Source organism: Lontra canadensis, unplaced genomic scaffold, assembly GCF_010015895.1.
Source record: "Lontra canadensis isolate GAN:19392208 unplaced genomic scaffold, GSC_riverotter_1.0 scaffold29, whole genome shotgun sequence".
In the NCBI taxonomy this organism is placed as follows: Eukaryota; Metazoa; Chordata; class Mammalia; order Carnivora; family Mustelidae; genus Lontra; species Lontra canadensis.
In genome coordinates, this window is record NW_022631023.1 from 8,603,734 (window position 1) to 8,618,617 (window position 14,884).

Below are 14,884 nucleotides of genomic sequence, written 5' to 3' on the forward strand. Positions count from 1 at the left end.
AAGTATTCACAAATTCACTACCAGAGTTACGTGCCCTCATAAAACCTTTAAGATAGTGTAAGACTGGTGCTACTTCCTTCTTAAAATGTTTGAATTTAATATGTGGGAAGTTTTCTAAAAATTGATTCAATTTTAAAGGAACATGCCCATATCATCTAAGATGGTAAAAATTGTTCATGCTACTCCTTTGATGTTCTTGGGTGCGTCTCCTTTTCGTTTTTGATATTGATGATTTCTGCTTTCTACCCCCCCATTGTCCTTTTACTAATCTTATCAAAGAACAAACTTCAGGCTTTTTGATTTTGTCAGTTATGAACTCATTGTCTCTCAGCTCCAAATTCAGTCTTCTTTGCTCAGTTTTGTGATTTTTTGAAGCTTGGTCATATAAACATTTATCATTTGGCAGTCCGAGGAATGCTGAACTGGATTAACAGATGAATGGGCCTGCTAGGTGACAGCAACACAAGTGTCCTTCAGGTCCTGGTATGTATATATGTATGTATGTATGTATGTATGTATGATTATTATTATTATTATTTGGCTGGAGCCCACTGGCTGTGCTCTCTAGCAATGCTCTGTCCTCCAGCAGCCCACTACCTCCATCAAGAGACCAGTCCCAGTGTGTCCATATCCTTGGGCAAAGACCGATCTCCTCTATAGAATAGCTCCAGCTCACCCACAACCTCTGGCAACAGCAGGTCACATCTACAGTCCAGCACTGGCCAGGCTTTCTTTTTCTGGCAAGAAACTTGCAGGTAGTTTGTTCCTATGTTGTCATGTGCTACAAGATTTGAATCTCTTGACTTGAGGGGCAGGGGGCCCTCTCCTAGTTCCTAGTCCTTTTTCTCAACCTTGAGGGAATAGTCAGTCTTCTGTATCTGCTGGTTCTGGGAACCTACTGTCTTCTTTTATCCCTTCTAGTAATCACCCTCTACTATTCTAGTTAATAATTCCTTATATTAAATCATCCCTGTTGGGGCGCCTGGGTGGCTCAGTGGGTTAAAGCCTCTGCCTTCGGCTCAGGTCATGATCCCAGGGTCCTGGGATCGAGCCCCGCATCGGGCTCTCTGCTCAGCAGGGAGCTTGCTTCCTCCTCTGTCTCTCTGCCTACTTGTGATCTCTGTCTGTCAAATAAATAAATAAAATCTTTAAAAAAAAAAAAAAAAACATCCCTGTTCAAGTAACAGGAGTAGCCTCTGCCCCAGGAGTCAACTCTTGAGTGTATACTAATTTTCTGTATTATATGTGTTTCCTAATTCATCAATTTTGCTCTTACCTTTATTATTTTCTTTATTCTACTTTGTTGTATTTGTTCTTTATTTGAAAAAAAGGGCCTGTGACATTATCTTTATCACCAATGTTCACATGACATTTGCATTCTACTCCATCATATATGCTCATTAGGAAAAGTGTGCTTCCTAAATCTACAAGTAAAACTAATGGTCATATTCATTCTGTGACTTCTAACCACTCTTAAAAGATCATAGTATTTCTGTCTAAAGTACACAGGACTAAATCACCTTCAAGTTCCCATCTATAAGCACAAAGTTTCATGATATTACACAATAAATGTTGACACCAATAGAGCAGGAACATCCTCTATTTCTACTATAAATCTCAGAAATACTTCATCAATAAAGACGGCGAGAACATATTTCTACTGGTGATGGGGTAGGATTAATTCCTAGGTGGGAGAAGAGGGCTAAAGGTGTTTTCTAAGCAAGCCTCTCACCTACCAATTTTCTTCAAGTTCTGTAAGATAAAAACATCCACAAGACAGGAAAAAAAAAATTCAACTTAGGAAAAGAGATGAAAGTATTCCCAAAATAAACTGTAAAAAGCCAGTGACTTTAACAGGTAACATACCTGTACTCATTAGTATAGTCAAAATCTTGTTTATTATGAGTTGGCTTTAGGAAGTTACACTCTATAATTCCGACTACTCCAACACCCATATTGTTCGCCTGAAAAAGAAAACGAAATCAGTGTTTTAAGCATAAGACACGTTGCTCAAAATAATTACCTTCCACAAAGACTTATAATTTGTATGAAACATTTCTTACATTTTATATCCCTATTCTTACGAAATTTAAATTGAAAAATAGTGTCTGATAGGTTTATTTTACTTTTCTAGAAGTTAATTCCTAAATACATTAGAGCCTTCCTCCAAAACTACTTCCACTGTTGTCAAATATCCATTTAGACACGTATTATCATCCCTAATTTAATACAAAAAAGACCACCTCTATTGGGATGCCTTTCTTAGACAGTGGAAACTACAACTAACTCCTTTCTACATCCACAGTATTTAGCAAAGACCGTAGCAATAATTCTCCAACAAAAGTTTGCCAGATTAAAATTAAAATCATTTATCCAAAGTTACACATCCAGTTGATATCGGAGATGAAGTAAAAACCTAGGACAGTTCAATTCAAGTTATTTTTTAAAAAATACTCCTAGCGAGCACTTGGTTGGTTCAGTTGGTTAAGCATCTGCCTTCAGCTCAGGTCATGATCCTTTTCATTTTCCTTTTCCTTTCCTTTTCCCCAGGACCCTGGGGTCCTGGGATCGAGTCCCACATCGGGCTCCCTGCTCCACAGGAGTCTGCCTCTGCCTTTCTCTCTCTCGTGAATAAATAACATCTTAAAAACAAACAAAAAAACCCGCTGCTAGCTAAAATATTGAACTCAAAGTATATGAGTCATATATTCGATTATCTATATATGATTAACAAGTATTAAGTTCAAAAATATTTTGTTCACAATTATAGCTGAGTCTACAAAAGGAAAAAGTGAAATAATAATAAAGTGAAATTGTTCAGAAATATAGCCGAAACCATGCAGATCTAATCCCACTCTATTAAAAACCATCAGTGTTCCTCATCTCATACCATTAATAAACCACGATACCCTCCAATTTGTAGTTCTGGTTCACCTTCTTTCAAACCTCATCTTCTTGTCTCTCTGTGCATACACCCCAGCAAAGTTAGCTACTGCCTTAATGATGTCACATTCTCCGAAGCCTCTTTCCCTTCCTTTGCAGAGATTTTTCTCTGCCTGGAAAACCCTTGCCAGACTTTTCAACACAGTAACATCAACTAAGACTCATCGCAATCACCACTGCTTCCAAGAAGCTTTTTCCGATGCTTTCAACTTGTACCACATTTTCCCCTCACCAGAGCTCTGACAGCATGCTCTGTATCTTATCATCTTTTTATTCCGAGCAAATCACACCAGATACCTGACACTTATTTAGTAACTGCTTATTGAATCTACGGAATGCAAATACTATACCCAGTCCATCACCTGGTAAAGAAAAACAATGTAAGAGTTGGCTGTAAAAGCCTATTTTTTACAAGGTCAACCTTAACCAGAAAGTATACACAATGCAAATTTAACTGGGTTGGAAAAATGGCGGTGTATCTTAAGTCAGAATCATAAAGGATAAAAGAAAAAAATATTTTACATTCTGTTGCAGATACATTGTTTCTTTTGAATCCCAAAGCACTTGAGAAGTAAAGCTGATTAACAAAAATGCATTTCCAATTACTGATGAAATTCCCCATAACTTTAATAAGAGTATTTCTGATGAAAATTACTAGTCCAATTATAAATGAAAATTAGCATTTTTTTTAAAGATTTTATTTATTTATTTGAGAGAGCGACAGTGAGAGAGAGCATGAGCGAGGAGAAGGTCAGAGGGAGACGCAGACTCCCCATGGAGCTGGGAGCCCAATGCGGGACTTGATCCCGGGACTCCGGGATCATGACCCGAGCCGAAGGCAGTCGTCCAACCAACTGAGCCACCCAGGCGTCCCAAAAATTAGCATTTTTAAATAAAAGTTACTCACACCTCATTATCATGGTTGCCAAATTTCTGTATTTTAGCTGTTTACTCAAATTTGTGGTTACCAAAAAAAGCCCAGCAAAGTTTGCTTACTTTTGCGAAAATGCTATATTCTGGGCTCATGTCATGTTAAATTCTAAGAGTTACAACCCCTATTGAGTAATATTCAAGATAAACCCACACTAGTATACTGTGTAGAGCTCACATCATTCTAGAAAAAACTTAGAATGAAATAAGATTAATAGAAAATGAAAACCATGACCTTGGAAAACAAGATATGATTAGGCTTACTACATTTAGAAACTTAATTTTCAGAATTTATCACTTAATTCTTAACACATATACTCCAAAAAAAACCTTTCTGTGAAAACACATAAAGGATAAAGACTAGCATAGTGGGCAATGTTCATCATCCTAAACTGAGTTCTACGACAATGGAAGCGGTTTACGAGGAAGGCTCTAATTTATTCAGGAATTAACTCCAAAGCAGCAAATCACCTACATGATCCTGTTTTTCTGGCTACTGAGCCAGGACTAAATAAAACTAACCAGTTTCATCCCAGAAATAACAACGGATCCATAACCAAATGCAGTCAAATGGTCTGCATCTGGATCTAAGAACCAGACTCATTTTAGGTCTAGAGCAAGTTACTTAACTTCTTATCCTCCATCTCCTTCCTCTGTATATCAGAGATAAAATATTCTGTCCCCCTCATAAGATTATCTGGACCAAATGGGAAATTAATATAAAAGCATTTTAAGTTCAAGTACCATACCAACATTATTAAACACACTGGCATCTAAAAAGTTATTAAGCAAAGCTTATTATTTCACATTTGACCCAACAACATATTTTAACTTTTATATAAAAGATATAAACATTTCAGATATAAAGCTTACCCTTAACTGACATCCAACTTTTTCATAAGCTTTGATGAGTCTATTTCTGTGATACATCATTATCCCATAATGGTCTTTATTTCTGCAGTTGAATCCAAAAGTAATTCTCACTGTTTTAGTCTTAAATATTAAGGAAAATTCTGAACACACTACCTCACTCCCCTCAAATCATCCTTTCCAAGTCATTTTTTAATGAATCTAAAAGTGTACAAAAAAAGACAATGCTGGAAGAGGATTAGACTCCGTATCAGGATAGAAGGAGAACGGGGTGGGGGAGGAGAATATCTTCATACAGCATCATAAAAGGGAAAATAAAGGACACCTGGGTGGCTCAGTTGGTTAAGCATCTGCCTTCACGTTAGGTCATGATCCCAGGGTCCTGGGATCGAGTCCTACACTGGGCTGCTTGCTCAGCAGGGAGCCTGTCCCTCTGCCTGCTTCTCCTCCTGTTCATGTCTCCCCCACTCCCACCCCGTACCGGACAAATAAATAAATAAATCTTTAAAAAAAGAAAAGAAAAGAAAGGATACTAAAAATTTGGGTCGATAAACATCACGTTCAATGTAGGCAAGACTCTTTGAGACCAGCTGTGTCTTCACTTTCTGTCCACGTAAGATGATCTGCATTCTTGGCTTTAGGTATAATATACTGCAGTAAGCCTGTAAAGACACAAAATGATATCTGTCCTTTCCAAATAATTACCTACGTATTTGTTCAATATTACTGGTAAGTGTATTTAAAAAGAAACCTGCCACTTTGCTTTGATAAAGGACCCACGAACTCTTCAAAAATATAGACTATTAAAAAGCTGTAATTAGTTAACATTTGATTGCTTTCTTTAAAAATAAACTCAATATACTATAGCTAGAAAAATGGTTTGCAGAAAACAACCATTCACCTATATAAATATATTACAAAATAAAACTTTTAAAAAAATTTACAGAACAGCATATGTGATATCTCATTTTACTTTTTTTTAGTATATATGCTGCCAAAGCGAGCACTCTTTTTAATTTTTAAAAAATGTACATATGTACAAAACAAGACCGTATTTTCTAACTCTTCTGTCAAGTAAATATATTACTATCACAGTTTAAAAGTAATGATAAATTTTATTTAGGCAAAAATAACAAGCAAAATCAAAAATAGACAAAAAGGTCTACTGTACACCTGAAAAGGAAAATATCATACATAATACACCAACACTTAAGCCAAGTATATCAACTTAGAATTTTTGAAAAATCGAACTGTAATAGTCAGCACTAATCTAAATGTGTTTTCAATTCTTTTTTTCTTTTTAACATTTATTTATTTGACAGAGAGAGAGATCACAAGTAGGCAGAGAGAGAGGGAGAAGCAGGCTCCCCGCTCAGCAGAGAGCCCAATGCAGAGCTCGATCCCAGGACCCTGAAATCATGACCTGAGCCAAAGGCAGAGGCTTAACCCACTGAGCCACCCAGACATCCCTGTGTTTTCAATTCTTAGTATGAACGTTTAAATACGGGAATGCCTGGGTAGCTTAGTCAATTAAGCAGCTGTCTCTTGATTTTGGCTCAGGTCAAAATCTCAGGGTCCTGGAACTGAGGCCTGCATCATCTCTATTCTCAGCGGGAGTCTGCTTGAGATTTCCACCCTCCTCTTTCCCTTTCCCCTCTCTCCCTCTGTCTTTCCCCTGCTCACAGATGCGCCCCCTAAAATAAATAAATCTTTAAAAAAAGAAAGTTTAGATACTTTACAATCTTGACCAAAGTCTGTATCCTAGAACATGTTAAAAAAAATATGCAGTTTGGGGTGCCTGGGTGGCTCAGTGGGTTAAGCCTCTGCCTTCGGCTCAGGTCATGGTCTCGGTCCTGGGATGGAGTCCCCCATCGGGCTCTCTGCTTGGCAGGGAGCCTGCTTCCCTCTCTCTCTATGCCTGCCTCTCTGCCTACTTGTAATCTCTTGAACTGTCAAATAAATAAATAAATAAAATCTTAAAAAAAAAATGCAGTTCTATGCCTGCCTCCAAGCCATCATATAAAGAAATGAATCGAGTAACACAAGGACAGATGAAAGGTTCAACACAAAACTGAAACTGAACTATTTCTCTTTATTTCCTGATTCCTGATTGCAAAATTAGTGGTGTTTTGTCACTTATAAAATTTTTTAACGATATTTTAAAACATTTTATTTCACAGTATACGAAATCCACACCACAGATGAACCTGCTCTGACCACACCTGGACTGTTTCATAAGTGAGCAAGATTTTTCTTAACAACTAGGAACATACTTCTATAATGTTTTGGGGTATATAACTGCTAGGGTCTTAGAAAGTTGTAAATGTGTAAATGTTGAAAGTATCCTCAGCCTGGGGTTATGGAATCATCTCAGCACAAAAAATAAAGGGAAGTTAGTATTATATGTCTTATCATAGTGACTAAGAAACAATATTCTTATTATCCTATCAACATTTTAAACAGTATTCATTTCCTTGCTCTTAAAAACATTTATTTCTAAGGTTAAATGTCAAAGATATTTATCACAAAACTGTATTAATGTGATTTCTAGTCTATAACTTAATTTGCTTTAGGATGTAAATTAAGATGTGTTTTAAAATATTTTAAATTAAAAAAAGAAGAGAAACACTGAATTTGGTGTTTTTTCCTGAATTAATCAATATGGCTACTGTAAGACCTACTGATTCTAGTATTCCTAATGCAAACAATCTAACCACACAGTGAAAAACTACAAGTGCTGTTAGACCTGATGAATTTACAACTAAAAAAACTGTTTTCTGAGCAAATAAAACCATCAGTGTGCTCATGTAAAGTTAAATAAATTGGTTCCTATCTGAGATACTTTTACTTAGAGATCACTTATAGCATTTATCAACACAAGTGGGTAACAAAATTTCCATTGTTTGATGATATTCTTGTGTCCAGAAAGAGAGCTGAATACATACCCTTAGGGAATAGTCACTCTCAGGAGCAATTTGGTCCATCCTCTCTTGCTTCTTGTACCCTTTCTTCCCTGTTGTCTCATCTAAATCTTCAGGAATTCTGATGTCATATTTATCCTTATCAAAATCAAACTCTGTTGCATTTTTGTAGCTATAAAAACAATTTTTTGAAAGAGCGAAATTATAACTTCACAGAAGATAAGCAAATCATTAACAAAACAAAACACTTACCCATCCTGGTTGGGGGAGGGGAGAGACAAAAGCAAGGAAGGGAAAAACAAAAGAAAAATCCAGGAAGATGCAGAAAAACTGTATACATTCACACATTGTTGGCAGGAAGTCAAATGGCAGAGCCACTGTGAAAAACATTCTTAAAAAACCAAACAGGCAACTACCATATGACCCAGCAATTACACTCCTGGGCATTTATCTTAGAAAAAGAGAAGATTTTATTCCCAGAAAAACCTGTACACAAATATTTACAGCTTCATTTGCAGTAACTCAAAATGGTAACAATCCAGATGCGCTTTAACTGGTGAATGGTTAAACACATGATGGTCCATCCATACAATACTACTCAGCTAGGACAAGGAAGCAAGCTGCTGACACACACAGGAACCCAGATGAATCTCCACAGAAATACTACGAATGAAAAAAGCCAATCCCAAAAGCTTTCACACTGTAGGATTCTATTCATATAACATTCTTAAAATGCTAAAGTTACAGAAATGGAGATGATGTTAGAGGTGGTCAGGAATTAGGAAGGAGGAGGTATGGATATAAAAGGCCAACATGAGGGATCACGGGTGATGAAAATGTCCTGTCTCTTGACTCTGTCAATGTCGATATCAACACTACTGTACTGCAGTTTTGCAAGATGCTGCCACTGGGGGAAACTGAATAAACGATGCATGAGATTTGTGCATACAAATCTACAGATATCTCAAAATAAAAAAGGTAAATTTAAAAAAGAGGGGAGTGAGGATGGGAGGGGCGTGGCAGCAAAGCAAGGAAAAAAAGGGAACATAGAAAAGATTTGAAGTATTTTAGGCTTACCACTCAATTTGTGCTGTATTCCTATCATTCTATGTGTCTAAATATCTCAGTATTATACATTTATCCTAAGTTTTTAAAAAACCTTATTTGCAAATGATTTTATCTTCACAAGGATAAAGGACTGCAATCTTTAGCAATACAGAGGTCTCATCTACTTTACTTTTCTCACTAGTTGTTAAATTATGCTTAGCTTTAAGTAACCGATAAAGATTTCTCTTCCTAACTTACACAAGTTAGGGCTTATTAGCTGGGATGTTTTCTTCCCTTTTCTTTTTGAGGAGGGGTAGAATAACAGAAAGTGAGAACTGAGCTCTACAGATACTGAATGGCAGGGCTAGGAAATTTGGTTTTAATAATATGAAATTATCTCGAACTGAAGCCAAAGTGGCATCAATAAAATACTCTTGGAAAAGACAAATTGTTACCTATGCCAAAAATTGAGTACCTTCCAATATATTTCTACTCCTTGTGACAATGGATACATGTAATAAGACCATTCCTGCACAAGCAATTTCCTTCCCAATTGAGAAACCACTCGCTGAGTTCCACATTTACCTTCTAAGGTTCCAAATGATGATCCTCGTCCCCTTCTTACCCATAATAGCATCAAGTTCCGCCAGTAATTTCTGTTCCGTAGAAAACAGAGAATGTTCCAGAATTGCTGCAAGGCTTGCTTTTGATTCTGCTAAATTTATCATCTGTCGTATATCTTAAGTTAAAGACTTAGACCAACAACATACTTCTTATGATTGCAATATGGAAACTTAAACAGTAACAGATAACTTTTTCCTAAATTAATTTCTTAGTTTTAAAACTGCAGTTTGATTTCAGATAAACACCAAGGAAGATGAAGTATAAGTTTACTATGATTCCTAATTTAATGATTCTTAATATCTGAATGTGTTTATAAAAAACACAGAAGCTGTTTTCCTAAAGATACCTTGCTTTTCATGGGCTTAGGGAAAATTTCAAAGCAGACCACACATCTTTTTAGACATAATACAACTGAAATAAAGGGGAGAGCTACAGGGAGCTGAACACAGAAAGCAACCACCTTACGTTAAGGGTATCCATGGCACAATTCCAACAGAAGAAAGGGATAAAGGTTTAGCCACAGATGTAAGAGACAATGGGTAGGAACAAGAGCTATCATGGAAACTGATTAAAAAACGAGAATCTGGAGGAACACAAAAGGATGGAATGGTTCAGAGTATTTCTTCAGAGTTTCTCCACAGTTTCTATTTGAAAATCAAAAGGATATGGTGTTTGTTGAACGCCACTATTGGGACAACAACATGTTCTGCTTTTATGACTTCCAAGTAGGTCTGAGACAAGAAGCCCACGCTCATGCTTTCTCCATTTTTGGTAAACACAATTGCATCTCTACCCAAACGCATAGAACCTGACTTGAAGCCATTCCCATACAATCCAACTGGGACATGACCATTCATGGTGACTTTGTCACTGAAGCCAAAGCTAAAAAGGGAAAAAAAAAAAAAAGAGAGAGAGAGATTTTTAAAATATGTATAATCTTCATTTTTTTTTAATTCAAAAATTATAATATCAAGTAAAAAGCCTAGGTATAAATGTTAGCTTCATCCTCTCTAGTTACATAATCTTAGGCCTATCACTTTTAACCTATTTTGACGTGTTTCTTCATTTCTGAAATGAAAACTAAATCTGCATTGTAGGGTATGAGAATGACACACACACTAGAACAGGAGCTCGTTGCCTGGCACGTCCTGCCAAAACGACTAAGTTCTCATTTGGGATCCTGTGACCCTTGAGATTTCACCCATGAAATTTCTTCTACATGTGAACAACTCCCTTGATCTATGATTACTAATGGCATCAAGTTTCTGGCAGAATAACAAGTATTTAAGGGAGAGTACAAAGTGCTCTGCTGCCACATTTTCTCTACTCTGTATCTACACTAGGTACCTTGGTTTCCTTCTCAGGCACATTTGGCTTCATACTGACATCCTATTCTGTGACACTAGAGGCTTTATGACTATTTTATCTTGCTTCCTTCCTTATCCTTTGAATCCCTTTAAAATGACTCCCTACCAAAAGTGGCATTTTACTGGAGATACTGGTTAGAACCAATTAACACTAGGGTATAAATAACTGCTACCAGTGCACTAAGACTCTAAAGGAATGGTGGAATTTTAGGTAAGTCACACAGGAGGAGGTGAGAATGGCAGGGATTGTCTAATAATCACATGACAGTAGGAAATGGGGAAGACTCAAGGAAGGGAACAGAGTGGGTTGCAGGTATGGCATATCATGTTTAAAAAACAGAAAGTATGGGCAATAAGTATGACACATGAAACCCCTGAACTGGGTAAAAGCAATGTTTTTAAGAAATGTGACACTTTTGGGCACCTGGGTGGCTCAGTCATTAAGCCTCTGCCTTTGGCTTAGGTCAAGATCCCAGGGTCCTGGGATCCAGTCCTGCATCCGGCTCCCTGCTCAGCAGGAAGCCTGCCTCTCCCTCTCCCACTCCCCCTGCTTGTGTTTCCTCTCTCGCTGTCTCTCTGTCAAATAATAAACAAAACCTTAAAAAAAAAAAAAAAAGAAAGAAAAGAAAAGAAAAGAAAAAGAAATGTGACACTTTTGGGGCCCCTAGGTGGCTCAGTCAGTTAAGCAGCTGCCTTTGACTCAGGTCCAAGCCCCATGTAGGGCTCCCTGCTCAGTGGGAAGCCTGCCTCTCCCTCTCCCTCTGTCCTTCATCCTGCTCAGGCTCTATCTCTCTCAAATAAAATTAAAAAAAAGAAAAGAAAAAAGAAAAAGAAAAAGAAAAAGAAAGAAATGTGACACTTCTACATACCTTAGCATTTTATGTAACTTATCTGAAGTCATACCATTCCCATTATCAGTGAATGTCAAGCATATATGGTCATTTATCACTGTTTTGTCAATCCATATCTGTTTAGCATTCACATCAGGATCATAAGCATTATCTGGGAAACAAAAGTTTTGAGAAATTTTGATTTTGCATTTTAAAGAGTTAATTAGTTCAGTACAATCCTTTAACAAGCAACGTATTTTTTTAAAAATGAAATGTTTAGGCACCCCTAAGACTTGAAAAGTTGAAATTAAACTGTATCTTGCTATATACATCATTCACTGATCGTTACAGAATTAGCCCTTTCCAAAGCCCTCCATTTGTCACACTGGTGCCCACTACACTGAAAAACTACAAATAAGAAGAGTGACTGTACCAAGGAGATGATCAAGACAGGGAGGTTTTCTTCTGCCCAAAGAACCAGCCTGGCTATGGAGAGAGAGAAACTGGGAACTGAGTGTCAACTAGCACTACACACAAGCTGACACTGAGGGCATACAATGCAGTTACTGAATAAATGAGAAAGCAGTCCTGTTCTCTGCTAAGCTGGATACACACATGAAGGTTTACCTTCTACACAGTTCTTCAAATTGTGGCCCTTTCCAATCTAACCAAAGTTTCTGGTGGCTTTTACATTTCTATGATCTCTGTACAGATCCCCATGTAACACTCTTGTTTAGCTTCCTTGTTTGTCTCAGAATAGATAAGTAGGAAGGAACACATTAAAAAAAAACTACAAAAAATGAAAAAAATGTCAACAGAAGCAGCAAATAACATCAGCTTGTGAATTAAGTTCTACTTGAATATCCTTAACTGACTAAAAATACTTGCTGAGGTATATTTTGAAGTCTTTATGATTAAACATAAACAATGGTTCTCAAACTATCCTTCCATAAGGCAGTCTAGAATTAAAATCATCTTTTTAATCAACCACTTCTGGAAAAGTGATGTTTCACTTAAATTTGATAGAGCACAAAGAGCACCATGACTTTCAGCTGCTCTACCCCAAAGCCAGACAATAACTAAACCTGAATGAACAATCCCAGCTTGGGTGGCTCCTCTGGGTTGCCATAAAACAAGAATGTCTCTGAAGAGCTGAAGTCTTACATCCACTTATGGGTTTTTAAAAAACCAGCTGAACAGCACATATTAGCTGGGAGACTTTGGAAAATCTAACTATGCCAAAGAAAAGAAGGGTGCTCAAAAGTTTCTTCTGTTTTTTCTCTTATACATCTAAGATAGAACCCTTTCTTGACAAAGAATCTAAAGTATTTCTAAGGATTCCCAAGAATATACTTTCCTTTATTACGTGTTTCTCAAACACACACTTAAAAAAAAAAAAATCAGGGGCGCTTGGGCGCCTCAGTCAGTTAAGAGACTGACTCTTGGCTCAGGTCAAGATCTTGAGTCCTGGCCTTCAAATCTACCTCTGGCTTGGCGCTCAGTGGGGAGTCTGCTTCCTCTCTCTCTGCCCCTACCCCTGCTCTCTCTCAAACAAGTTAAGTCTTTATAAAAAAAAAAATTCACATGCCAGAAGGAAAAAAATCATGACCCATTATGCAAATCTGATCAAAACTTTGCCTCTTCTCATGTTCACTGAAACGCTATTAAAACACAATTCTCTATCTAATCATTCTATCAAAGGAAACAAAAATGTATTATCACAAATCTAATGTAACATTAATCTCCCTACTTGCTAACATCAGGAAAAAAAAAAACATCTGTTATATGTACTTTTCAACTATTAAAAAACACAATTCCTGGGCGCCTGGGTGGCTCAGTGGGTTAAAGCCTCTGCCTTCGGCTTGGGTCATGATCTTAGGGTCCTGGGATCTAGCCCTGCATTGGGCTCTCTGCTTGGCGGGGAGTCTGCTCCCCCACCGCCACTCCCCCTCCGCCTGCCTCTCTGCCTACTTGTGATCTCTGTCTGTCAAATAAATAAAATCTTTAAAAACAAAACAAAACACAATTCCCATTTTTACAATAGATCAATTTCTTTTATAATCAGAATAAAATTATTTTCAACATGAATGTTTTATGAATTTGGCAAAATAATAGTACAGAGAAGGTTGAGTGTAATTAATTTGACATCTACTTGAATAGCTGTTATGCTAGATAAACTTTACCGATGGTATCATTCAAAATACATGTTTTATTAAACAGCTCATATGCATATTATTTTTCAATGAAAAGTTTTTTAAAACTTCAACTGCAAGCAACAGATTATACATGAAATGTCAATTTTACATACCTATTAATTCAGCAACTGCACTGAATGGCCAAGTGTGACTAGTAGAATTTGTATGTAAAAACTTCGGGCAAAGCTGAAACAAACCAATGATTCACATAAATTAATTCAATTCTTACTTTTAAGAACTGAAACCAATATAATTTTCTGTCCCTGTATTAAATAAACAACACCGGGGCACCTGGCTGGCTCAGTCGGTAGAGCCTGCGACTCTTGATCTCAGGGTTGTGAGTTTAAGCCCCATGTTGGGTGTGGACATTACTTTAAGATCTTTAAAAGAAATAAAAATAGTAAAAAATAAAATAAACAACACTGAGACCAAGCAAAAATAATAGCAGCTTGCCTCAGGATATACCGGGAAGAAACCACCTCGAAGGTAAGGTTCTTAGAAGGCTGTGCTAATCAACTAAATAGTTTACTCATCAACACCTGCTTCAAAACCTTGCCTCCTTGGGTCCACCAATCCAAAGCCATATTACAAACTACCCAGTCAGAAAGTTACCCAGCCTGCAAGGCCTACCTCAAAATTACTGTGAGACACAACTAAGATTTTTTGCCAAGGGGGTGTTTTTTCCTGAGCGCATTAGGCTTAATAAACGTAGCTTCACTTATTAATCAAAAGGCTTTTCTATGGGGCGCCTGGGTGGCTCAGTGGGTTAAGCCGCTGCCTTCGGCTCAGGTCATGATCTCAGGGTCCTGGGATCGAGTCCCGCATCGGGCTCTCTGCTCAGCGGGGAGCCTGCTTCCCTCTCTCTCTCTCTCTGCCTGCCTCTCCATCTACTTGTGATCTCTCTCTGTCAAATAAATAAATAAAATCTTTTAAAAAAAAAAAAAAAGGCTTTTCTAGGGGCACCTGGGTGGCTCAGTGGGTTAAGCCGCTGCCTTCGGCTCAGGTCATGATCTCAGGGTCCTGGGATGGAGTCCCACATCGGGCTCTCTGCTCAGTGGGGAGCCTGCTTCCCTCTCTCTCTCTGCCTGCCTCTCTGTCTACTTGTGATCTCTCTCTGTCAAATAAATAAATAAAATCTAAAAAAAAAAAAAAAAAAA

The 14,884-nt window shown here is 37.4% G+C and overlaps 1 protein-coding gene across 1 annotated transcript in view; it reads right to left on the bottom strand.

Moving 5' to 3' along the window:
- Positions 1-14,884, bottom strand: part of MORC3 (MORC family CW-type zinc finger 3) — a 43,684-nt gene that overhangs the window by 18,828 nt on the left and 9,972 nt on the right. Inside the window, exons 2-9 of the mRNA XM_032865362.1 lie at positions 13,841-13,913; positions 11,572-11,704; positions 10,003-10,217; positions 9,297-9,444; positions 7,689-7,836; positions 5,277-5,405; positions 4,747-4,866; positions 1,867-1,964 (exon numbers count right to left, since the gene is read on the bottom strand). Of these exons, the coding sequence (XP_032721253.1) occupies positions 1,867-1,964; positions 4,747-4,866; positions 5,277-5,405; positions 7,689-7,836; positions 9,297-9,444; positions 10,003-10,217; positions 11,572-11,704; positions 13,841-13,913 (1,064 nt within the window). The remainder of the gene's footprint in view (positions 1-1,866; positions 1,965-4,746; positions 4,867-5,276; positions 5,406-7,688; positions 7,837-9,296; positions 9,445-10,002; positions 10,218-11,571; positions 11,705-13,840; positions 13,914-14,884) is intronic.